This window comes from Sorghum bicolor, chromosome 10 (genome assembly GCF_000003195.3).
Source record: "Sorghum bicolor cultivar BTx623 chromosome 10, Sorghum_bicolor_NCBIv3, whole genome shotgun sequence".
Classification (NCBI taxonomy): Eukaryota; Viridiplantae; Streptophyta; class Magnoliopsida; order Poales; family Poaceae; genus Sorghum; species Sorghum bicolor.
The window spans coordinates 5,095,685-5,120,829 of NC_012879.2; the positions used below are offsets into that span (position 1 = coordinate 5,095,685).

Genomic DNA, 25,145 nt, shown 5'->3' on the forward strand with positions numbered 1-25,145 from the left:
AGTTTGATCAGATAATTGCTTCATGCATCAATAATGAAAAAAATAATAGTACATTTTCTAAAAAAACATAAATAGTTCATATTATATTTCTGAGTTTGACATCTAAAGCACTACAAATAAGATAGCTGAGAAAAAACTAATAAGTATAGTCCATCAAGAAGGGTCGCACTTAGCAACTCACAACAGGTGTACTTGCCATCCTCATGCCATCAGCAACAAGGAGGCTCTACACCAATGATGACTTCAACCTGAGAGATTGAAACTAAACAAATCAAGATTGTATAGTGAAGGTCACAAATAATAAATATTTGCACAGCTAGCACTATAAGCTAAGTTGTCGCTAAAAAATGTAACATCAACTGCAACATGTGTCACTATGCTCTCCCACATTCATGATTGATATTAATATATGTTTCATATATGAGTTATGATTCTAACTCCCAACTGAAAATTATATGGTACCAATAATAATAAAATACTAAAAACTGCAAAGTTTGGTATGATATATTTAGGCTAGTGTAACACATGTATGTTGATCTCAAATATATCTTAAGTACACTCTCGTACTGAGATGCTATCTAACTCATATAAGGGGAAAAGGAGCACAACAAGTACAATCTAGTAAACTCTAAAAAGCTTTTCCTCCTGGCTTTTTTATAATGTCAAAGCTAGGGTCACTTTCCTCTTTGAGATCTCGCCGACCACTAAGATTCTCGGTAGGCACATTGGAAGGCTGTCACGCTCCTAGATAACTACCGGCGTATACGCGCGGCGGGAAGTGGAAGTGACTGGAGGGTTGCCGGCGAACACGCTCGGCGGTGAGCACAGTGAAGCTGTCTCAAGCAAGGAAGTCTGGAGAAGGAAGACAACAGAGATGAAGAATAATTGCTTTGTTCATTCCCCTCTGTGTACAGAGCAGTCAGAGGCATATATGGTTTCATACATGGGCCAAGCCCAGCACAACGAAAGGCACACATGCCCAACCATGACCTACTTCCTAATACTATTGCAGGCCCATATGCTAGGTCATGACATTCCCCCCTGCTTAAGCAACAGCTTGTCCTCAAGCTGTGTTATATTTTTCAATCACCCCATAAGCATTGACAATGTTTGTATAACATAGGTGTTGAACATGGATTCACTTTGTGGAGACCGAAGCCTTCAAGGGTCTTCAATCATCATGTGATAGAACTCGAGCTCGAGGATGATACAACCAGCCATTGTCTTGTAGGGGACTTCCATGAATTCTCGAGTTTTGACTTGTACATGCTGGAACATGAACTGTTGGCTGAACAAATTGAGAAGCACACCACTCACTATATATAGCTTCCCCCGTAGAAATTGTCTTTTGAGGACAGGACAGAATAATCTTGGCATTTTCTAACTCCTCATTATCACAGCAGTCAAACAAAATTGATGTGGCAAGTCGAAGCAGCACTGGCCTTCTAGAATAGAGTAGGTGACCAACTATGCTCAAGAGTTGCCTAATGCTCGTAGTTCCAATGTGCAACAAACCCCATGTGAGTGAGCACTGAAGTATCACCCCATTTGGATTGCATATTTCCACTGTAAACTTCCTGATGGCACTGGTCACAGATTTGAGTATAGGTACCTCACTGAGTAAAATGATGTGTGTAATCATCTTCGAACTGGCACTTGTGTCCTCCACATGCTTGATGACAATATGATGGAATGTTGCAGATCTAGTACATGAGTAGTCCTTGACTCTAGCTTCTTGTTGATCCAAAATCTGTATGTGGCATAACCCCAGCGAGCTGCAGAACAGATCATGCTCCATGCACAGGGTTATCTGGAATATGCTTTTATTGCTCCAGTAAGAGGTAACCAGGCAAATATGTAGACTCCCAAACAGGAAAATAGGGTTGTTGGTGTACTCAGCCCAGTGCAAAATCAGCTTGGCATAAATCAGGTTCTCTGCACTAGAATATGCCATGCAACATGGGAGCAAAAGCTCACTCGCTGGCACAAATAGCAAGCACTGGTAAAAGAAACTTCCATTTTTGTTGCTTCTAGAATTCACTAGTGACAATATGAGGCAAGCAGCCGTTGAGAATTGTAGCATTACTAAATTGCCTCCAACACTTCTGCTTTCATTCAGAGATAACCAGCTATAGTATGGCTGCATCAGTATGGAAGCGAGCTCTGAAATATGCTTTAACTGCCATCTCTGACTTGAAACCAACAAAAGTTTCATAATAACAATTGAAATCATATGCACAGGCAGTGGCAATGAGAACACTTGGACCAAGCTATTGCTAAGATTGACCTGTACATGATCTTGACATGATCCTGGTGGCTTCCATAACTGACCCAAGCACCACTGACTATAATGTAGCAACATAAAAGCACGTTGACTGAAACAGAATAGTACCATGTAACTGTGTCTGTACGATATCACAGTTTTCAGGATGTGAGAGCATAAAGTCGGCAGTACAGTTATGGAGTCAGCTCTACCACTCACTTCTTGCCACACTGATAATGTTTGTACTATTGTGAAGGAAATGGCAAGCACCCATGTTGATGAATTTTGCAAATCCACAACAAATACAAACTCACACAAAGATGGCCATGGCTGCTGTAATAGCACATCTAGCTGACCACTGCTAACGTGTTGCCATGACTGTGAGCATAACCGGTAGGTGTCTATGAGTAAAGAGTTTATGTTCTTTAGAGGAGGTGACCTGATCTTGAGGCTGTAGTCAATATGGAATATGCTACAGATGATGTATACCCGGGATAACCATGAGAACTTCCAATGCACTGGCTGATGGTAACAAGTGATTAACAGATAGTACACATCTGTGTCTGAAATCACAATATGCAACTGATACTGAATCAAAATTGCCAGCTCCATTGTGATTAAATTAGCTGGCCAAGCACATGCGAGTAATTGCAGCCAATGTATATGGCATACTCCACTAAACTCATAATATTGATACCAGACTGGGTACTTATGCACTGAGTAGCAAACTAGGAAACGAGTAAGCAACCAAAACCACGCCTCCGTGCGTGAAGGCGGATATAACTGTGATAGTATGAGACTATCTTGATGATCGTACCAATTAGGCCATGGTTTCAACTCAATCACCAAGGCTAATGAGTGAATTCCCAACCAGGAAGCTGATGCACCTGCTTGCTGTAGTGTCCATTGTGGGGTGTCGAGGATTGTGAGATTGCTCTTCCCACGGTCAAACACACATGAAGCAGAGTAACTCCTTTCGTGATTCACAGGAGGTGACCACGACATCATGGAACCATAGCACTTGCCATCATTAACTGAGAAAGCACAAGGGCTGAATGATATTACCTCAAATCTCCGGTGTGCATGCACAAACAAACCAGTTCCAAGAACTGCAGCTTCTTTAGGGCTGGAGGTTGGCATCACAATGAGAATGGTGCCGAGCCTGCTCCCAGACACCAGCATGTTGGTGTCGCCACTGAAGCAATCCGTCGAACACCTGGTGGGCAGGGCGGCGTCGAAGTCTTCCTCTGCACCTGGAGAGTTTGGTGTGGGGATGGTTGTCGAAGGTGCACTCAGATCGGTTGGTGTGAGCCAGGAGGTCAGTGCAGCAGTGGGCTCAGTCGGTGCAGCGGCGGTCGGAGCGATGAATGCCGACGAGGTGGACGAAGACATCAGTGGCACGGTCAGGTTGGGTTGCCACAGCACAGCGAGCTCGCTGCAGGTGGAGAATGGGACCATGCAGTTGTGGATGCCCCCGGGCGGCGTGGTGATGCTCGTAGACGACAGTGCTGCAGGTGTTGGCGCTGTGGTCGGAGTCGAGGACATTGGTGGAACGACCGAAGATGACGACACGGGCGACCGCGATGCAACTGCGCTGGTCCTCAGGGTGCGACATATCCCGGCATTCGCTTCCTCCATCATCTGCAGCATGAAGGTCATCTGCGTGGACAACGCATCTAGCTTCTCGTCGATGGTAGACATAGGAGTGGTTAGGGTTGGTGGGGAGCTAGCGGAATCGAGCGGATCCGGTGGTGATGAACCTTGCTCTGGTACCAAATGTCACGCTCCTAGATAACTACCGGCGTATACGCGCGGCGGGAAGTGGAAGTGACTGGAGGGTTGCCGGCGAACACGCTCGGCGGTGAGCACAGCAAAGCTGTCTCAAGCAAGGAAGTCTGGAGAAGGAAGACAACAGAGATGAAGAATAATTGCTTTGTTCATTCCCCTCTGTGTACAGAGCAGTCAGAGGCATATATGGTTTCATACATGGGCCAAGCCCAGCACAACGAAAGGCACACATGCCCAACCATGACCTACTTCCTAATACTATTGCAGGCCCATATGCTAGGTCATGACAAAGGCCTGCAGAAAGTACCTGGGCCTGGAGCGTAAAAAAATTAGTAATGTATATTGTAAGATCAGCCCAGTGATTATTGATTTCTAGGTCAAGAATGGCTGGCCATTTTAAAAATGACATTGCCTGCAGTTTAGTTAATTAAACAATCCAATTTGTAAGCTCTTTGGTAACTTAAAATACACCCCAAGCTAAAGTTTTTGTTTCTGTTCATGCAAAACTAGCCAAAAAACATATAGATGTTCAATTTTTTGTCCAGATTGTGCGAATGAAGATGATACAACTTACCATGCATTAACTCAATGCACTTTTTGGCTAGTGTTTTTTGAAGTTATTTTTCAAAACTATGTATGGCATTAAATTACCACTGTTGCAACCAACTACCTAGAGCCTCATGACCTTCTTGATAGTACATCGTTTGCAAGATAAATGTAATACTATCTTATGTGGCATGTGGACATTACGGACATAAAAAAGTAGATCAAAACATGGGAAAGCATCAATTTATATATCTCAATCACACAAGTGGCATGGGAAATGGCAACTAATCTTATCCATTATAGTTCTTTGGCATATTCTCTAAAGAATCAAGTGAAGAGAGCTCACTGATGTCCTCGTCTTACATAATGCACAAGGTCGATTCGTAGCAACTCAATGTAATAAATCACATGGTTATATCTAATGTCTTTTGTCGATGAATCTTATACCCGTCTTGATGTGTTACTAATAATAAAGAATTTAGAACCGATAAAGGTTATTATTGAGACATATTATTGTCTATCTATAGAATTTTAGAGCTAGTATCATTCTAACAATAGCTCGCTTGGGACCGCTCCATTCTATCTTGTTTTAGTTTTGCTCCTAACTTTTGTAGCCAAATAGAGATAACTCTACAAACTATATAAAAAAGGAACTGAGAGCCAAACTCCCATTGTTCAGAGCGTGTCTAAAGGATACTCCAGCAACTCAATTTTTATGGAGTTATCACATGGTAAAGTTAGTGAAACAGAAATAGTTTGGGTGGAGGGAACAACCCCACAAACCGGTGCCAACTCAAAAATGGAAGCGCCCAGAAGAGGGTTGGGCAAAGGTCAATACTGACGCTGGCTTTGATGCTGAGAATGGCACGGGGAGATCGGGGGTGGTCATTCGTGATCACTCAGGGGCTGTGATTGGAGCTGCAGCAAGGTGGTTTGAAGGAGTGCAAGATGTGCTCTCAGCTGAAGCGCTAGCCGCGAAAGAAGGCCTAGAATTGGCTGTGGAACTAGGCCTGCCGCGGGTGATCCTGGAGCTGGACTGCCAGAGCCTGATGAAACTATCAGGGACCCTGCAGCGATGAGATCCTCCATTGGAGGGCTGTGTTTCGACATTTCAGAGCTTGGGAAGAGTTTTATTGATTTTCGGGTGGAGTGGGTTCGTAGAGAAGCGAATTCAGTGGCTCATGTTTGTGCCCGCAGGGTCTCAGCCACTGAACGTTGCTTTTTCTGGATAGATTGGGTGCCGGACTGGCTATCTGATTTAGCTGCCGGAGATTGTAATTCTTCCATGATATAATGAAGCTCTGATTTTTCAAAAAAAAAACCCACAAACAATGAGTCAACGTGTTTTTTCAGTCAAGTACACAGCCTTAGGTGCCGTATAGTCAACATGCAGTGCATCCTCTCAGGCCGTCTAGTTCTACCAAAAACTAAAAAATTTTCAAGATTTTTTATCATATCGAATCTTGCGCCACATGTGGAAAGCATTGAATATATATATAAATAATAACTAATTACACAGTTTGTCTGTAATTTGCTAAGAGAATATTTTGAATCTAGTTAATTCATAATTAGATAATAATCACGAAAATATAAACGAATTGTTTTCACCCTAACAACTAACTAAACAAGGCCTGAGAACCACAGGTCCAGAAAAAAATTGCATGGAGACGGTATGCAGCGTGGTGCAGTGCATATCTTTCGGACGTCGTGCGTCAAGAGCCGAGCCGTGCTGGTGCGTCCACCATGCAGTGCACCGTGCAAAAAAAAAAAAAAAACCACCAAACACTGCAGTCCGGCCCATCAGGAGGTTGGAAAAAAAAAAAGAGCGAGCAAAGAGTAGTTCGGAAAATTCTCTTCTTTAATCTAAAACTTGAGAAAGAAAATGGTATTGTGGTCTTGCTCTCCTTCCTCGTGGTCGGCGGCCGGAGCAGCTGTGGCCTAGTTGCCAAAAATTTTCAAGATTCCCCGTCACATCAAATCTTTCGGCACATGCATGAAGTATTAAATATACATGAAAACAAAAACTATTTGCACAATTCATCTGTAAACCGCGAGATAAATCTTTTAAGTCTAGATACTCTATAATTAGATAACGTTTGTCAAATAAAAACGAAAGTGCTACAGTGCCGTTTTTCACAAGTTTTTCCGAACTGAACAAGGCCTGTAGCCGCGCGCGCCTCCGCAAACCCTCCTCCTACTCCTCGCCCATCCTCGCCTCCGTCCCGTCCCAGCCGCAGGGTGATGGACTCTGCTGCCGGCGCAGGCCGCAACCGCGTCCGAATCGCAGTCGTCGGCGACGTGGTATCCTCCATCTCCATCCCCATCTCTCTTGACAACCATGCACTCTCTTCCTTAGGAGGGAGGGGACGCCATAGGTCTGGTACGGGTAGAGCACTTTGTGATCCCATGTTGGGTTCCAGGTTCAAGGTTTAGAAGCAAGGAGACGAGAGAGGATTTGAGAACTGGGGACTGCCGGACTGGGTTCTGCACATTGACTTGATTATTGCGGTTTTGGGGTGACTGGATGATGCGTGCGTCGGTAGGGTTCGGGGATGGGCGCGGGGCTCAGGCGGTATTTGGTTTCTAAACTTTTTAGAATGTTTGAAATGGGGAGATGATGTCCTTTGGCCCTCGAACCTTCGGGTTAGACAAATTACATGGGTTGTGTTTTCCCCAAATTTGAGCATGACCAAGCATAGAGTCTCAGGCAGATCCTTTAATTCCATGTTCTTCTGATCAAACACTGTGGAAAGCTACTAGTCACTTGGACTCCTCTCATGGATATGATTAGGATTAGTAGTAGGAGTGAATGACTTACTTTTGTGGCTTGGTTAGAGTCAGTGTCAGACCATTAATTGTAGTAGTAACAGAATAACTTCTGTACCATTTATTCTTCTGGGCTTAAAATTCATATGATGAGATCTCTAATCGTGTGGTTTACTAATTTATTGTCTTTTATATGTTGAACCTTGCAGCACAATGATTGGGCCCTAGAGGAAGATTCAAAGGCGCTCCAATTTCTTCAGGTATTGCATATTGACCTTTCAGCTTTCTGATAAACTCATCCATTGGATATCTTGTTATGCTGTGTACACTTCATATTTAGCGTCTCCCTTCTCTCTAGTTCTATAGTTCTACAATGTGCTATTGTCCAAAATATGTCCTATTCCATATGCTTTCCATGCATTTGCAATACTTCATTGCACAGTGACATATCAACATCATTGTAGGAAACTCTTTTCCTCAGAAAGTCTAACTTGTTCTCTGTAAAATGCAGCCGGATTTAGTGCTTTTTACAGGTACGCTGCTTTCCAGATATTACCTTTACTTCAATTTTTTACTCCATTTCTGTGAAATGAATTATTGGTGTTTGCCATCTTCTGTTTTTTTCCTCCATATCTGGCAGGTGATTATGGAAATGAGAATGTTGAACTTGTCAGAAGCATTTCAGATCTTCAGTTACCAAAGGCGGCAATTCTTGGCAATCATGATTGCTGGCACACACATCAATTCTCAGAGAAGTAAGAGTCATGATTTCATCTTGAAAGGAGAAAGTACTAAAGTAATTCAATTTCTTTTTATGTCATCATGTACTTGGTTGGCATTCAGGAAAGTTGATCGTGTTCGGCTTCAGCTCGCAAGGTAAAGATATTCCTGCTTTTTGCAATAAGCTATGCGTTTAATTGCTTATTGCAATATTTTGCTAGGATAGCAGGGTTTTTTTAGGAAGGAAATTTTGTTGAAGTAGATGTTGCACCTTGTAGATTGCATAATTGATGTTATGCTCTTCAGCAGTCTCACACGATCACCGTCACTTTAAGAGTTTCAGCTTTATTGTTTAGTAATTTCTTTCCTCTTTAGAAGAATGAAATTGGAACAATACTGAACCCAATTGGAAATTAGTAGAGCAAAACTGTACTAGCCTTCTAGGACTAAGTTGAAAGCCGATTCCTGGCCTAACTACCTGATGGTACTCAACCAGGTTATAGCCATGTAGAATGATCTTGGGGTTAACTGTCTTCGCTCTTCATCACTAGATTAATATACTTTCTAAGCTGGAAAATGATCAATAGTACTTATATTTCATTTCCTTTTTCTTATTAATATCAGCCTTGGTGAGCAGCATGTTGGATACAAATGTCTGGACTTCCCGTCAATTAAGCTGAGCATTGTTGGTGGACGGCCATTTTCCTGTGGGGGTGATAGGCTATTTAGACCAAAGCTTCTGTCAAAATGGTTGGTAAGAGATATGATAACTAATACATACATATGCTTGCTGACTTTTCTGTTTTGTACTTTGATATTTCTTTTGTCATTTCCTTGAATTTATTTTGAGATTTTGTAATATTCTTGGAATCATGGATTTACAACTTAACGCCCAAGACAGAATAAACTGTCGGAGTTATTTTCTCACCAACTGCATTTCATGCATGGTATTACTCCCATTTTCATGTGTGTATCTCTCAGCTGATTCCAAAGCGTAGTCATACAGATCTCTTGCACATGTTTGCTGATACAGTTGTAAATACTAGTAACTTAACTGATGGAGTGATGGGAGTGGCTAACCTCCAAGAGCAAGGAAAGCGACTGTTTCTTTTCTTTTTAATTTCCATCAAGAGCATTCACTGGGGTCTGTCGGGGAACCAAAACCAATCTGGATCAGGATTTCACAAGAAATAAGAATTGATGCCTTGATTCAAAGTTTGTATTGTTGATTGAGATCCTAGTTGTATCACTTGACTGGTTATCAGGTTCTTTTCGTAGTTAGTAGAATTACAACTGGAATGACCTTAGGTGGTAGGAAGCTGGGTGGAATGGTGATTACTGATAACTGGTACCGGTTCGATTTGAGTTGGCTCTTGTCCAAGCAGTGCACTATAGATTGATGGTTTTAAGAACTGAAGGCATATCTTATCTTTAGAAGGATGGCTACCTATGACTGGATGCACACAGTTTGTCTGCTTGCTTGATTTTGATTGTGGAGCTAGCTTATTTGATTCACATTCATACATCACTAACTATGATTATGGTAGACTAAAGTAGGAAATCGCAGCTCTAGCTAAATCGGCTACTATTTGGTGGTGTAGTCAGTCACAGTAGCTCTTGGAAAATTTAGATCTATCCCTCGTTTTCTTGCATTGGCAATCTCTGTCACTGCCTTCTTCATTATTGCATAACTACTCTCCAGAAAATATAGCTTCACTTCTTTTTTTGCAATCAAATATAGCCTCACTTCATGTCACACAATGTTCTCTTTTCCTTTGAGGAGGTTTAACCCTTGTTGATACCTGCTGTCAAAAAAAAAAAAAACCCCTTGTTGATACCTGTAGTTTTGATCTATCTTCACCAACCACCATTGACCATTTACTATTGTTACAATACCTTGTAGTTACGGTGTTAATGATATGGCTGGAAGTGCAAAGAAGATATACGATGCTGCTGCAGGTGCACTAGAGGGACATTCTGTTGTATTGCTTGCACATAATGGACCAACAGGTCTCTGAACATTTGATTGAGAAAATTTCATAGGTAGTTCATGAAACACATGAAGAAAATGTTTGAAGTCATAACATGACTATACAATGCTGTGGCTATGGCAGGTCTAGGTTCAAGAATGGATGATTTCTGTGGGCGGGATTGGGTACCTGGTGGCGGTGACCATGGCGATCCAGGTCTGGTGTTCATGGCAATACTTTCCCTCTGCTTACTTTGCCTCTCCTTCACACAGCTACTTCATATGTCACATGCTTGAACAAAAACTATGTAGATCTTGAGCGAGCCATCTCCGATATGCAAGGGGAAGCCAGAGTTTCCATCCCACTGGTCGTTTTTGGTCACATGCACAAGAGCCTAGCCTACGGGAGAGGCTTGAGGAAGATGATCGCCTCTGGAGCCAACCACACCATATATCTGAACGGAGCAGTTGTGCCTAGAGTGAAATTTTCCAAAACAATTCCTAGATATGAGCAAAATCAACCCGAAGGACCAGGATCCGTAGCTCCAACATTGCGCGCGTTCACCATTGCGGATCTCTCTGAAGGGCGTGTGGAGAAGATCTCTGAGGTCTGGGTGCTGGTGAGTGGTGCCAGGACTGAGGTCGAGGAGGAAATCGTCTTGTATAAACATCCTTGAGAGCATATGTGACGAAAATGTATCTGTTGTGAATGCTGTAAATGCGCTGGGCGATGCTTAAGTTGTTTAGTGAATGTTACAAACTGGCTTGTGTGCCAACTGAAAGCAGCACTTTATTATAGAGCCTGTAACCTAATGTGCTTGTTTTCGTCTGTGATGTTCTGCCATGGCTTCTACTTTATTATTACTAGCAAAATGTGCCTGTACTTCGAAAATGTAATTTGTTGCATGGTCATTTAGACAATTTGTTACTCAGAATTATTTGACCATCATGATTTGGTCTTGGTCATTTAAATAATTTGTTACTTAGAGATTTATTCAACGATCATGAGTTATTCTAACATTTTGGAATCAAACTTTATACTGTTGTAAATATTCGCTTTGTTGAAATTTGGTTGCTGCTGATGATGCTGATTTGTTGTGAGAGAAAACTTTTGTTCCTTTGCTGATAATATTGCTGAATTAGTGCTAAAAAACAGGGTGTATGTCTTGGAATCAGACTCTTTTTCATCTAACATGTCTTGAGTCAGGGGTGGGGTAAGGAGGACGGACACGGAGGAAGAGAGAATTGTGGACACAATAAACGAAAATGTCGTGAGTCTGGGACTTGGACACAGAGGATGAGAGCAGACGGATGAAAGAATTGTTTTGCTCTTTAGCGTTGTGGAGATAAAAAAAGAAATGGATGAAAGAATCACTTTGTTCCTTAATAAGAGATTAATTAGGTATAGATGTATGTAGATTTAATAGATTGACCGTAGGAGAGATCATTTTATTAAAAACTAGGTTTAGATAGAGATAGAGGATAGATCTTCTGAAGAGAGATGTTTCTCATGTTCAAAGGAGAGCGCGTCAGTGCGACAAACTGACAAGTTCAAGCGCCCAAAAACGTGAAGAGAATCAGCGACTTTCCGGCAGCCGTTTTGGGCGACTTGTCGCGTGTCCGCGTCCACCCTCTCTCCCTTCCTCGGTTTCGTGGCCCGTTACCCCACCCCGCTACCCGCTTCTCTGCGTGGGCACCTGACGCCGCGGGCGACCCCGACCCCGAGCGGGCTTTGCCGGCCAATCGGCTCGCCCGCGCCGACCACCGCGTCGGCCGCCGCGCCTCCTCTCCTCGCCGAGATCACCTGAAAAGGCAAGCGAGGCCAGCCTGAAACCCCACAGAAGCCCGAACCAAAAAAACGAGAGGGCCATTTCGTCTGCCCGCTCGCGCTCGGTCGCTCTCGCCCACCCCGCGCCCCCAACTCGCCTGCCTTCCACTTCCTCCGCTCTCCCGATTTCTCCTCCGATTCCTTCGCCGACCCGTTTCTTCTTGGCAATTTTTGGTTGCGCGGGCCATCGCCCCGCCGGCGCCTGGGTACAGCAGCTACAGGACAGGGCCAGGTCCCTCTTCTAGGAGAGGCCTCGCCCGCCGCCTCCCGCCCCGTCTCTACGGGCGCCGCCGTGGCCCGTGGAGCGGAGATCCATCCGGACTTGGATCGGTCTCGTCTCCTGGTAAGCAGGCCCAGCGTGTTTCGATGGATTCTAGAGCCTATACAGTAGTGATTGGAGTCATCAATCAAATCATTTCTCTCTCGCTTGGGTTCAGTTCAGTTGCGGATTTATCTGCGGCGTGGTTCCGTACTAATCTAATCCAATCATCCCTGGTTCGAGTAGGTTCTCTATTTGGACGATAAATAATCTGTTGAGACTTACACAATTGAACTTGGCACCCAGGTGCTTGTGCAGTTTATTTCCCATTAAAAATTGGTGGAATTCCATTCTACCCTTTCTGATCTTACCATTCGTTTTGCGTGTCCTAACATTTCGGTATAATTGCAGATAACAGCTATTGTTCTATTGCCAGTTCGAGCAATATGGGTTGGCTGACCAAGTTTTTTAGAGGCTCAACCCACAATATCTCGGAAGGGCAGTATCACAGCAGGCCTGCAGAAGATACAGCATGGAATGAACCCTCTAGCTCTCCTGTTGTCACTGTAAGAACCTTATGCGATACACTCCTGTTACCATTTTATGTTTTTGAGCAATGCCGTGTACTGCAGTTCCTCAGTACATTCCTAAACTCTAGTTGTGGATAAAAGGAGGCCATTCTATTTTTCTAGCTTAGGCAAAGGAGACGTGGTTGGCGTGAGCTCCAAGAAAAGTTGTCCTTATTAAGAAAAAAATGAAAGCTCTGATGTATACAGTGGATAGAATTTTGTACCCCAGTGACTTGAAAGGACAGCTTTTTAACTCCCGCTTCTGTAAATATATACCACTATGTCCTGTTAGAATTTTCCTTATACGGGTATGGGTACTAATGTTCGCAATGATTTGAGATTGATGACATGAAAACAACATTTTTGTTATTGCTTGTGGTGGTTGTGGCAACTTTGATGCTTCAATCAATATGTAAATACACAACAGCCGATTATGGGCAACTATAAGCTTCTAACAAGGTTTTAGATGGCTCCAAGCGACCAATTACTTCAAAATACCATATGCCTTTGTTATAACCTTCTAAGTAATGAATTGATTATCTCACTGATCAAATATTGACATGCAATGTAGGACATCTTTTCAGAGTTTAACAATGAGGATATTGACCGTGCTATAGCACTCTCTCTATCGGAAGAGGAGCAAAGAAAGGCAAAGACCATAGGTTGGTATGCTTTCTTATTAATTTATGCTGTGACATTCATCCAGGTTCTTAATGTTTTAGAGGAATTGTTGTCACCTATGTTTACCTATGATGTGACATTGTTGAGGTACTGAGTGTTTTAGAGAAGCACCTATCTCTCATATTAACTGGTACTTAAAAAAAACTTTGAAGGCAGTCCACTGCATATGATGATAGTACGTTCATCTGAAACCTTTGCTTTAGGATAGATAACTTATCGTTGTCCATTGTTTCTGATCTTGTCTAATTTTGATCAAGAAAGTCGTTTTCCTTTTCCATCTTTAAGTTGAAATAGTTCGTTCTAGATTTCTAATGGATTTCTTAGGTAAATGGAAACATCAGGTCACAAAAAGATCCATCCATAAGAAAACAAGGAATTATCTTATAGTTAATTGTTTTTTGTGGCATCCTTCCTTCCAATCGATAGTCTTACTTTTAAAGATGGATTCAAGAATCTTTTCTCCAATTTGTGGTTAAAAGTAACAATTGTTCACTGAATATTCTTATGGACTGCAACCAAGACCAAGTAAGAAACTTGCATCCGCGAATTGAGCATTAGTGTGTTACATAGTAGTGTATTGTGTTCAAAATTTTTCTAAGACTATTGTTACTCAATTTACTCCATGTCTCTAGCACTGCTAGTTTTCTTATGAATTCATGCAGTTAATGTGTGACACTTTCTGGTTTAATTTGTTTTTACTTCTAGATAAGGATATGCATTTGGAGGAGGATGAGCAACTTGCAAGAGCTATCCAGGAAAGTTTGAATGTTGAATCACCCCCTCGCAGAAATGGCAGTGCCAATGGTGGCACTACATATCATCTGCCTCGCGAAACTGGCAATGGTGGCAATGCATATCAGCCATCTCGCGAAAATGGCAGTGCCAATGGTGGAAATGCATATCACCCATTACCATTTATGTTCTCATCCGGATTCAGGTTCATTTCAGTTTGGTTACTTTACTTTTCTGGCTTTTGTGCAATACTGCAATTTGACTTGATGCTTATGAAATAGCAAATAAGCATATAACTGAACTGATATTTTAGTTTAGCAGAAAGGAAATACACTAAATGACCTCATGGACCATACAGGCTGCATGCTACTGCTAAAAAATAGCAAATCTTATTTTGTCTACTTCTACCTTGAGCGCCTGAATATTGATTTACATAATTCATTCCCTGTACCGCATTCTGTTAATGGCTTCACAAACACTGCTAATCACAACGAGATGTGTCTTCAGTGAGAACTCATACCAGCAGACTTTTCAATGGCTGTAGTCATTTCATATTAACAAAACTACCTAGGACTAGATAATTTTTTCTTAAGAAAGTATCTGTAGAAATTAAAGCTGAAGAGGAATCAAACTGTACACCACACACCTCCCACCAACTGAGCTATTCATTTCGTTGGAAGGAACAGAGAAAAAGCGCGAATATGGGTGCCTCCACTTTTCAACAGCTAATATAAAGTCCCGGACTGTTTTTCCCCACTAACCAATTACGTTACGACCACTGAACAAACTTGGTTGTCCTACCAGGAAAGTTCCAGTTTAGTTTGCATATCTAGTAAAGATGCCAAAGGCATGATGGCATAATTATTTAGAAAAAAAAATCCCATGGAGCTTTAGGTATACAACTGAAATGTTTTTATCTGATTTGTGTAGTGTGCTTGTTATTATGCTAAGTTATGTTTCCTTATCTTTTCTTCCAGTCTTTACGAAAACTGTTACAAACTGTGGTGAAATTTAGAGCTCAGATATAAAATGGAAGCAAACCTTTTAAAGTGGATGGGGCTTGTGATTATGAGATGCCTTATATGTAGAAGGATGAAGCATGTCCTCAAGGATGTGGTTGCCTTAAACAGAAGTGCCATGGACATGTGAAATTTTCCAATGCTATCAAAAGAATAAGAAACTGTAGATATGTGATTTTTTCAAATGCTGCTAAAAGAACAAGAAATTGTGTATGATTTTTCACCTCGATTGTAATAAAAAAGATGATGTAATGCTCAAGAATGCACTAGAATGATGGCATGGAAGATATCATTCTGGCCTTTTATCTCTTTCTACTATTTTTAATATAAGTTTACTTCTTTTCTGCAGAGCGTGCGCTGGATGTCACAGAGAGATTGGTCACGGGCGTTTTCTCAGTTGCATGGGAGCTGTTTGGCATCCAGAATGCTTTCGTTGCCATGCCTGTAGTCAACCGATATATGACTATGAGGTAACTTTTTTAAAAACTTTTTAGCAGTTTCTTTCAATGTACTGACCCTAAAGCCATGCTGCAGTTCTCCATGTCCGGGAATCATCCATACCATAAAACTTGCTACAAGGAGCAGTTTCACCCAAAATGTGATGTCTGCAAGCAATTTGTAAGAATCACTTTATTTGGCCTGACTGATCTGTTTATGCTATAAGTTGTTTTTGTTGTACATTTTACATTCCTGTTTGTGCTAATAAAATCTGCCTCCAATATCATGGAGAATATGCTTTCTCTACACTTTCCATGATTGACATGTTTACTCTTGCTAATATCTGATTACTTGCATGATTTTGTCGTAAACTTTTGCAACTACCAAGGCTCGGAAGCTTGGTGTTACTTACACATTTTAGTTAGCTGATTGATTATGTTTGCAGTAAGTAGGAAGTTGATTGTGTTGACTTCTACTTTTGTGTTCTCACATGTGTCTTCTTATGGTTTCTTCTTTGCAGATTCCTACAAATATGAATGGCCTTATTGAATATAGGGCACATCCTTTCTGGCTACAAAAATACTGTCCTTCACATGAAGTTGATGGCACTCCGAGATGTTGTAGTTGTGAAAGAATGGAGGTATGCCCAGTTAGCACGTTTTTCCTTTTAATTTGGTATTGTGGGCTTAGTCTTTGTGTGAAATTTGAATCAATTCACTCCAACATGGTTCCTTTACTTACCAGCCAAGGGAATCAAGATATGTATTACTGGATGATGGTCGTAAGCTCTGCCTGGAGTGCCTTGATTCTGCAGTGATGGATACAAACGAGTGTCAGCCTTTGTATCTTGAAATTCAGGAATTTTACGAAGGACTGAATATGAAAGTGGAACAGCAGGTTCCTCTGCTTCTGGTAGAGAGACAAGCTTTGAATGAAGCCATGGAAGGAGAGAAGGCTGTATGTTTATACTATGCTCAAAACCCAAAATTTTCTTTTCTACCCCAATATACTGTTTGCTGTAACTATTTTGTTTCTTTTGGGTACAGGGTCACCACCATCTTCCAGAAACAAGAGGACTGTGCTTATCAGAAGAACAGACTGTTAGCACGGTGAGAGTTTTTCCAAACACTAATTGGATTAGTCTTTCCTCATTTAGTTCATTTTCTGTTCCAATTTTGTTGTTCTGCTGGATTCTCAATGAGACAATGATGTTTTCAGATACTGAGGAGACCAAGAATGGCTGGAAACAAAATTATGGGAATGATAACAGAGCCATATAGGCTGACACGGCGATGTGAAGTGACTGCAATTCTCATTCTGTATGGTCTCCCAAGGTGAAACATCAACCTTTTGTTTTGTATAATGTCACAATGAGCACCTCCTGACCGAAACAGTAAGCACAGCTCCAGCTTTAATCTCTACGTGCACTTTTGCCCTCTTTCTTTTGACTATTTTCCATTGCCCCTGGTTTGGCCAAGCCAACGCACAGTTGCCCCTGGTTTGGCCACTTTTTTGCAATCAAAGTAGGCAGACCATAGGGATTCGTGTGTTTGAGTTGGTCAAAGCAGGGGCAATGGTGCAGAGTTGAAGAAAAGGGGGCAAACGTGCAGTTTAGAGGTTGGAGTTGAAGAAAAGGGAACAACTAAGTCAGCAAAGTGGTTTTCTTTAGAGTTTTGTTCCTTCTGTGTGCCCAAAAAAAACTTGCATGAGAACCAAGCTAGTTGCTCGGGTAGCTAGCACAGCCAGGTGAGCTCGCTGCCGGCACAAGTTCAATTCCCAGAATTGGGCTCGTGTCTCTCACTGGGATTTATTCCCAATATAATAGTCTGTAGCCTCTGTTGCGTGGAGCCATAAAAGGCTTGCAACCCGCCCATCGCCCACGGAGCCATCGATGGTCCCGGTGATCCCTAGAAGGACACGGTTTACTGATCTTCGTGTAGTTGTAGGTCTAGTTGTGCATGTGGTGTGAGTGGGCGTGGGTGTGTGTTTGTGCATGGACAGATGCTACAGTTGTATCTAGATGAGAGGCTTCAAAAAAAATTGCATGGAATTGGAGATGTCTGTACTATGAACTGACTGCAGAGTTCATGAGGAAAATAGTTTACTCTTGTCCATCATCACAATATCTTCTGTATGACATGGAGATACTATGTTCTTTTGTTTGCTTCTACATCGTCGAATCATAATGGATGCTCAAATTTGTTTGTATAGACTTTTATGATTTTTTTGTTCTTGCAGATTGTTGACAGGTTCAATTTTAGCTCATGAGATGATGCATGCATGGTTGCGACTTAAAGGTGATACCTAGTTCTTGTGTTCTTCCTCGGACCAAAGGGAGACTTATTTAGACCTGACACCAAGCAACTAAACTAATCTTTTATTTCTAGGCTAGTAAGGACATTAAGTTGTTTTCAAAGGGAGACTTATTTAGATCTGACACATAGCAACCAAACTAATATTTCATATCTAGGCTATTAAGGACATTAAGTTGTTTTCAAGACTGAACAAGTTTTTAATTTTTTATTAGCCAGTGCTAGTGAACTTGTGAGGCTGCCATGTAAATTGTTGGGACCCAACATTGGTGTCATGGATAATTACTAACTAGAAATAAGATCAATGCTAATTTCACGATTGAAAAAATCTTTTATTCATTTGGCAGTTGTCATAATCATTTGCCTAAATATCCTATCTACTTGAAACTGTTACACAGACATTTCTGCTAAAGTGCTAATGAACATGTCATGACAGGATACCGGACACTGAGTCCAGACGTAGAAGAGGGCATTTGCCAAGTTCTTGCTCACCTGTGGATCGAGTCAGAGATCATGGCCGGATCAGGCAGTGGTGCTGCTTCGTCATCCTCAGGATCTTCATCATCCATGTCATCCAAAAAGGCGGGGCGGTCTCAGTTTGAGCACAAGCTTGGGGATTTTTTCAAGCATCAGATCGAGACAGATACTTCCATGGCCTACGGAGAGGGTTTCAGAGCCGGGAACCGGGCCGTTCTTCAGTACGGCCTGAAGCGCACCCTCGAGCATATCCGGCTGACAGGGACCTTTCCATTTTGAAGTGGCATGGATTCACATTTTGCGGAAAATCTTATATTATATACGTGATTTGTCATCCAGTGTTCCTTTACAGCCAAAGAAACCAATTGTACAAACATTCTTTCCAGAATCCAGAGATATATCTTGGAAGGCAAAATGGGTATTAAATGGTTGAGATCGATGGCCAGCCTGACCAATCATTTTGTATTGTGACCAAACTCTGGAACGAAAACAATGGTAATTTTTTTTTTACACATGGCGTGAATTTCAATAAATACCAGTACGATTTTACAGTATGTATATACAGTTGCTTGAACTTGTGAACTTATCTGGAACTGTTTAGTACGTATTTCTCAAAAAAAAAATCTGGAACTGTTTAGTAGTATGTTTTTGTTTTCTGGCAGGTGGCAGCTGCCGAGCTGAATTCGAATTTCTTGCGGGGAGCGGGATTGAGTTATTATGGTATCCCACCGGACGGACGGACCCTTCATGTTTTGAGTATCCAACAGTAAGCCGTCGGATTCGGCAGAACAGTAGAAAATCTCACCGATCTTGCCGGACTCAGCATGTACGGGCCGGCACGCGGTTCCTGGCTTCGTCCTGCCTCGCCCTTAATAGGCGTCGGCCTCCCCTTCGGTACATGCAAATTGCACTTGGCCGGATCGGTAGTAGGGTTTCTGCTCCTACCAAAATCGTCATAGATCTCATAGTACTGACCGGTGCAACTATTACGGCCTTGTTTAGTTCCTAAAATTTTTGCAAAATTTTTCAGATTCCCCGTCACATCGAATCTTTAGACGTATGCATGTAGTATTAAATATAGATGAAAATAAAAACTAATTGCACAGTTTGATCGGAATTGACGAGACGAATTTTTTGAGCCTAGTTAGTCTATAATTGGATAATATTTGTGAAATACAAACAAAAGTACTATTATTTCTATTTTGTAAAATTTTTTGGAAGTAAACAAGGACGGGTAGTAGTACGATCTAGTGGCGTAGATTCGGCCAGGTACAGCAAGAGATGAGAGCCGCCGCGCCGGCGGCCTGCCCGTGAATTCAAGCTACGACAACGGATGGGGGTGCATTTACGGTATCAGCCGGTAGGTAGGCCTTGTTTACTTCTTTGCCGAAATTTTTTTAGGACATTGTAGCACTTTCGTTTGTTTGTGATAATTATTGTCAAATTATGGATTAACTAGGCTCAAAAGATTCATCTCGTAAATTTCGACCAAATTATGCAATTAGTTTTAAATTTTGTTTATATTTAATACTCTATGCATGTGTCTAAAAATTCGATGTGACGGAAAATCTTGAAAAGTTTTTGGATTTTGGGTGGAAGTAAACAAGGCCGTAGTATACTTTGTAGTACAGCGAAACCATAAAGATCGGAATCTGCAGCGTGGCAGGTGCTACAAAAATCTCCAGTCTCGGAGCATACTGCGTCATCCAGCCGGCAAGTTCCTCCGCCGCGTGCGCCTCGCCGGCAGCGCAGCGCATCATCAATTCCCTCCGAGAACTCCGATGCCCTCCCCTCCTTGGAAACGAAGACCGTGAGAGAAACGGGCGGGGGACATGCGTTTCAGGCGTCGCGTAGCGCTGGTGACCCCCCACGCCCCCAGACGGCAGCGTCGCAGGCTCTCGTCGTCTGGCCGGCGTGGCAGGTGCTGGGCAGGGATGGGACGGATGGCGGGGCGCCGAGCGCCGAGCTCCGAGCCCAGAGCGAGCCAGCGGCCAGGCCGCCAGGTGCTGCACTGGCAACTCGGCGGCCAGTGTGGGTGTGTCGTGTGTCGTGTGTGGCGGTAACGGCCACGTCCCACGTCAGCCCGCGCCCGCACGCGTCAGCCGTCAGTACGGGGCCGCCAAATTCGGCAGGATCCGCAGTTATTGCTGTCGTTACTGCGGAAGTAGTACTGTAGTGGTGGCGGGTGAGGAGGCAGCATTCACTCCGGGGAAATCCGGAGTAATAAATGAACTGGAGATCCTCTCGTTTTGACCCGCGCTGCTCCATCCACGGCTTCCCCGCGCGCCGAGCGTCGCCACGCACGGCTCGCCGGCCGCCGGCAGCCGGCGAGTTCAAGCTAGACTCGCAATACGTGATGTGCCAACCTACTACAGTTATATACTCCCTCCATACCTGAAAAAGTAGACGTCCTGGACTCCTTGGTTGATTTCGTGAAACTTGACGTTCTCCGACCGCAACTGCTCGCACGGACGATACTACCCCGGGCGTTCGCGTCCGTTCGACTCGCCCGAATGAAATTACTCTCCGCAGCGTTGGTCTTTGCATGTTCTCTGCTCTGGCGTTGGCCACTGCATGCGCGTTCATCAGGTATTGAACCTGAGACCTAATGCTCTAGACTGTGCACACTAGCCAACTGAGCTAGTTTAATTTCTTGTATAGAGAGTATTCGTAACCATATTTATTAAGGGCATACATGGAAAACTAACCCTTAATTAATTGCTCCTTGGTTACCACAATTATGTCCTAAACGTCAAGAATTATAGGTATGGAGGGAGTACTACTCAATCCATTCCAAATTGTAAGTCGTTTGATTTTTTAATATCTAGTTTGACCATTCGTCTTATTCAAAGTTTTGTACAAAATATCACTTTTTTTTGTTGTGTATTGATTTATTAATAAAAGTTCTTCAAGAATGACTTAAATTTGACTATATTTGCACAAATTTTTTGAATAAGACGAGTGGTCAAACTTGAGGTAAAAAAAGTCAAACGACTTACAATTTTAGAATGGAGGGAGTAGTAAATGCTGAGAGCGAGAGCGCGCGCGACAGGGGGCAGATCGAATCGATCGCATGGTCGGGCCTTGTTTAGTTCCAAAAAATTTTGCAAAATTTTTCAGATTCTCTGTCACATCGAATCTTTAGACACATGCATGAAGTACTAAACATAGACAAAAATAAAAACTAATTGCACAGTTTGGTCGGAATTGACGAGACAAATCTTTTGAGCCTAGTTAGTCCATGATTGGATAATATTTGTCAAATACAAACGAAAAAGCTACAGTGTCTATTTTGCAAAATATTTTGGAACTAAACAAGGCCTTGATATAAGAAATGCATGCATGTTACGTATGTCTCCGCTGCCCATGCGCGCTGCCACGAATGAATGCATACATGTACGTCCCCGATACATGAAAATATTTCTTCTCAAGAGATGATTGATCTGTTCATTGTTATGTTGGCCTCTTGGGCTTCTTCAGCTTCTGCGTGCAGCCCGGCAGAAAATGGGTTTGCTCTTAAAAGACATGCAGAAAAAATCTTATATGAATCGTGTTTCAGTATTTTATGGTCATCGGTGTAGTGTTTTATGATACTGAACGTATATTTTTTCTGCTTAGTTTTGACTTGCGGTGTAGAATAATGAGCTAAATAACAGTGTTCTAAATACAATCTTCATTATATTATAGAACACATATATACTATAGTTCCAACATTATTGATCCTAACTCTGGTGGTTACAAATCTGACATATTTGACTCCTAGAAATGTACATCGATCAAACGTAATTAGGCTGAAAAGATTTCTCTTACAATTTCTAAGCATTTAGTTATTTTTTAATTTATATTTAATGCCATGTACATGTGCCGTAAAATTCGATGTGATGAAAAATTTTTTAAAAAAATTGAATTGTGGAGGGGACTAAACAAGGCCGAAGATATGAGATCGATCGGCCAGCCGGTCAGTAAAGCACGATAGATCATCATGCCGTGGCTGTGCATACGTACATAGATCGATCCACCAATGATGGTCACGCGCGCGCGCACGTTGGTCTTGGAATAATGTGGCACTTCTTTCCCCTGGGCCGGGGGTTAATGAAAAGCTGCGATGCTGGAGAAAAGGTAGCCCCTGGCCGGGCTTAGATATGCTGCTGATGATGATAGCTTTGGGTTTAATGCATCTGCGCCCTACATATTATCAGGTACGAGAATCTAACAAGGAGACGGAACAAGAGCTAGAGGTTAGCGACGACGGGTATGTGCATAGTCTCATAGATACGTACGGAGTGAGAGAGTGAGGTGGACAATGTACTTCGTTCAGTGTTAGCCTTCACTAGGAAGCAATACGCCAAAAACCTTTTAGATTTGGATATAGTAGTATTTTTGTTTGTATTTGACAATTATTATCCAACCATAGACTAACTAGATTTAAAAGATTTGTCTCGCAAATTACAAACAAATTATGTAATTAGTTATTTTTTATTTATATTTAATGTTCTATGTACATGTACCGTAAGAATCTATGTGACGGGAAATCTTGAAAAGTTTTTAGATTTTAGATGAAACTAAACAAGGTCATAGTATATAAGCAGCATATTTCTCTCTCTTTTCTCTCTATACGTACTATATGTAGAAGAGCTGTACGTTCACAACTTTATTAACTACTATTGTATTAATTAACAAAGAAAGATCATCATCCAATCCAATCCAGCAAATGCTTTGCTTGCACAATAGATGCGGAGCGTCCTGTGCACTGATCACGCCGACAGCAATGCGGTTCGATCCAGCACTCTGTGTAGAGAGAGATTCTATGATTTGACAAGATGGTACTATAGTAAAGTTATAGTAAATATATATTAATAATAAATTTATTAGGTTTAATAAATTCATCTTGTGGATTATTATTATTATTATTATTATTATTATTATTATTATTATTATTATCATCTGAACACTCTCTCATGTAACACTCGTGAGCGTCCATGTGACATCCAAAACTTTTTATCATGAATTTAATCTTTGTTTAGTTGGTGAAAATTTTTTATTTTAGATACCGTAGCACTTTCATATCTTTTGCTGGCCGGGACGGAGGGTTGACTTTGGGGGATCATCTCATCATCCTATGATCCTGTCTCTTCTCGGACAGTCGGACGCGCTGCCTTTGCACTTGTCATACATTTGTTTAGACATGGATGGGACGCGTTACCTTGCACTGTGTGTAGTGGAGTACCGGTCTTGTTTAGTTCATAAAAAAATAAAAACTTTTTAAAATTTCTATCATATTGAATCTTACGGTACATATATATAGAACATTAAATATAGATAAAAATAAAAACTAATTACACAATTTGTCTATAAATCACGAGACGAATCTTTTAAACCTAGTTACTCCATAATTAGATAATATTTATTAAATAAAAATAAAAATATTACAGTGTCAAAACCTAAAAAATTTTTTGATCTAAACAAGACCTTAAGACCTGTTGAAAGTTCGGAAGAGCCACGTACCCAAGTTCCACTTTAGGATACGAGATCCTCAAGTACAGCGTGCGCTACATACACTAGCTGGTACAATACGACGATACCCTGCGTGTAGACCCACCTGCAGCTACACTGCACACGTATCTCGAGCCGGCGATACAGGAGTACATGCATGCATAACCTGCGCCCTGTACGCTCATCCCTTTTTTTTGCCTAGGTCTCGTTTAGTTCTAAAAAATTTTAAAATTTTTTATCACATTACATAAAACACTAAATATAGATAAAAATAACTAATTATATAATTTATTTGCAATTTAAAAACAAATCTATTAAGGCTCTGTTTGGTTCCCCTTGCTAAATTTTAGCTAGCTAAACTTTAGTCACTTGAGTAGCTAAAGTTCCTAACACATTGACTAAAAGGAGCTAAAATAGTTTAGTTCCATTAGTCACCCAAGAGTAGCTAAAATAATTTTAGCGAGCTAAAATTTAGCAAGGGGAACCAAACGGAGCCTAAATCTAGTTAATTTATAGTTGAAAATAATTACTAAATATAAACAAAGGCCTTGTTTAGTTTGCAAAATTTTTTGTTTTTGGCTACTGTAGCATTTCGTTTTTATTTAACAAATATTGTCCAATCACGGAGTAACTAGGCTCAAAAGATTCATCTCACAAATTACAGATAAACTGTGTAGTTAGTTTTTATTTTCGTCTATATTTAATGCTTCATACATACAATCAAAGATTCGATGTGACAGGGAATCTTGAAAATTTTTGCGAACTAAACAAGGCCAAAGTCGTAGAGTAGCTAAACACAAAAATTTACGGGAATTAAACAAAGCCTACTATGGGCTCATCATTTGAGAGCGACCTTTATGTTTCTTGTCAAAAAAAAACAACAGTCTCTGGAGGCCTGGTTTAGTTCCGAAAAGATTTCGGATTTCGGTACTGTAGCACTTTCATTTGTTTGTGACAAATATTATCTAATTATGGACTAACTAGGCTTAAAAGATTCGTCTCGTCAATTTCGACCAAACTGTGCAATTAGTTTTTATTTTTGTTTAAATTTAATATTCTATGCATGTGTCTAAAGATTCGATGTGACGGGGAATATGAAAAATTTTACAAATTTTCCATGGAAGTAAACAAGGCCTAAAAAAAACTCGGTGCGTCAGAGGTGTCCTCAGGGCTGATTATTGGAATTGTACACACAGGCGTACAGATGGCATTTATTGGTGTACTATTGCCACTGGCACACACTCACCCGTGGCAGAGGCGTACGTGTACTACAGTATATACTACA

At 41.6% G+C, this 25,145-nt stretch overlaps 2 protein-coding genes across 3 annotated transcripts; both read left to right on the forward strand.

Annotated features, from left to right (window-relative positions):
• LOC8076201 lies at positions 7,574–11,051 on the forward strand. The gene is made up of 8 exons (XM_021448823.1): positions 7,574–7,623; positions 7,828–7,896; positions 8,004–8,118; positions 8,207–8,239; positions 8,708–8,833; positions 9,987–10,093; positions 10,198–10,269; positions 10,365–11,051. The coding sequence occupies exons 2-8, from the start codon at positions 7,869–7,871 to the stop codon at positions 10,727–10,729; spliced, it is 846 nt and encodes a 281-aa protein (XP_021304498.1). The 5' UTR covers positions 7,574–7,623; positions 7,828–7,868; the 3' UTR covers positions 10,730–11,051.
• LOC8076202 (protein DA1) lies at positions 11,651–18,925 on the forward strand. Of its 2 annotated transcripts, XM_021450166.1 has the most exons (13): positions 11,651–12,223; positions 12,386–12,445; positions 12,551–12,705; positions 13,280–13,370; positions 14,095–14,326; positions 15,490–15,610; positions 15,675–15,758; positions 16,099–16,218; positions 16,323–16,535; positions 16,625–16,687; positions 16,797–16,912; positions 17,817–17,875; positions 18,327–18,925. In XM_021450166.1, the coding sequence occupies exons 3-13, from the start codon at positions 12,586–12,588 to the stop codon at positions 18,644–18,646; spliced, it is 1,539 nt and encodes a 512-aa protein (XP_021305841.1). In that variant the 5' UTR covers positions 11,651–12,223; positions 12,386–12,445; positions 12,551–12,585; the 3' UTR covers positions 18,647–18,925. The 2 variants fall into 2 exon arrangements, with proteins under 2 accessions (XP_021305841.1, XP_021305840.1); XM_021450165.1 differs by lacking the exon at positions 12,386–12,445.

Coding starts and splice junctions, on each gene's coding strand:
- LOC8076201 (XM_021448823.1), top strand. CDS start 7,869: ATGCAGCCGGATTTAGTGCTTTTTACAG. Junction 7,897..8,003: donor GGATTTAGTGCTTTTTACAG/GTACGCTGCTTT, acceptor CATATCTGGCAG/GTGATTATGGAAATGAGAAT. Junction 8,834..9,986: donor CCAAAGCTTCTGTCAAAATG/GTTGGTAAGAGA, acceptor AATACCTTGTAG/TTACGGTGTTAATGATATGG.
- LOC8076202 (XM_021450166.1), top strand. CDS start 12,586: ATGGGTTGGCTGACCAAGTTTTTTAGAGGCTCAACCCACAATATCTCG. Junction 15,611..15,674: donor AACCGATATATGACTATGAG/GTAACTTTTTTA, acceptor GCCATGCTGCAG/TTCTCCATGTCCGGGAATCA. Junction 15,759..16,098: donor GTGATGTCTGCAAGCAATTT/GTAAGAATCACT, acceptor TCTTCTTTGCAG/ATTCCTACAAATATGAATGG.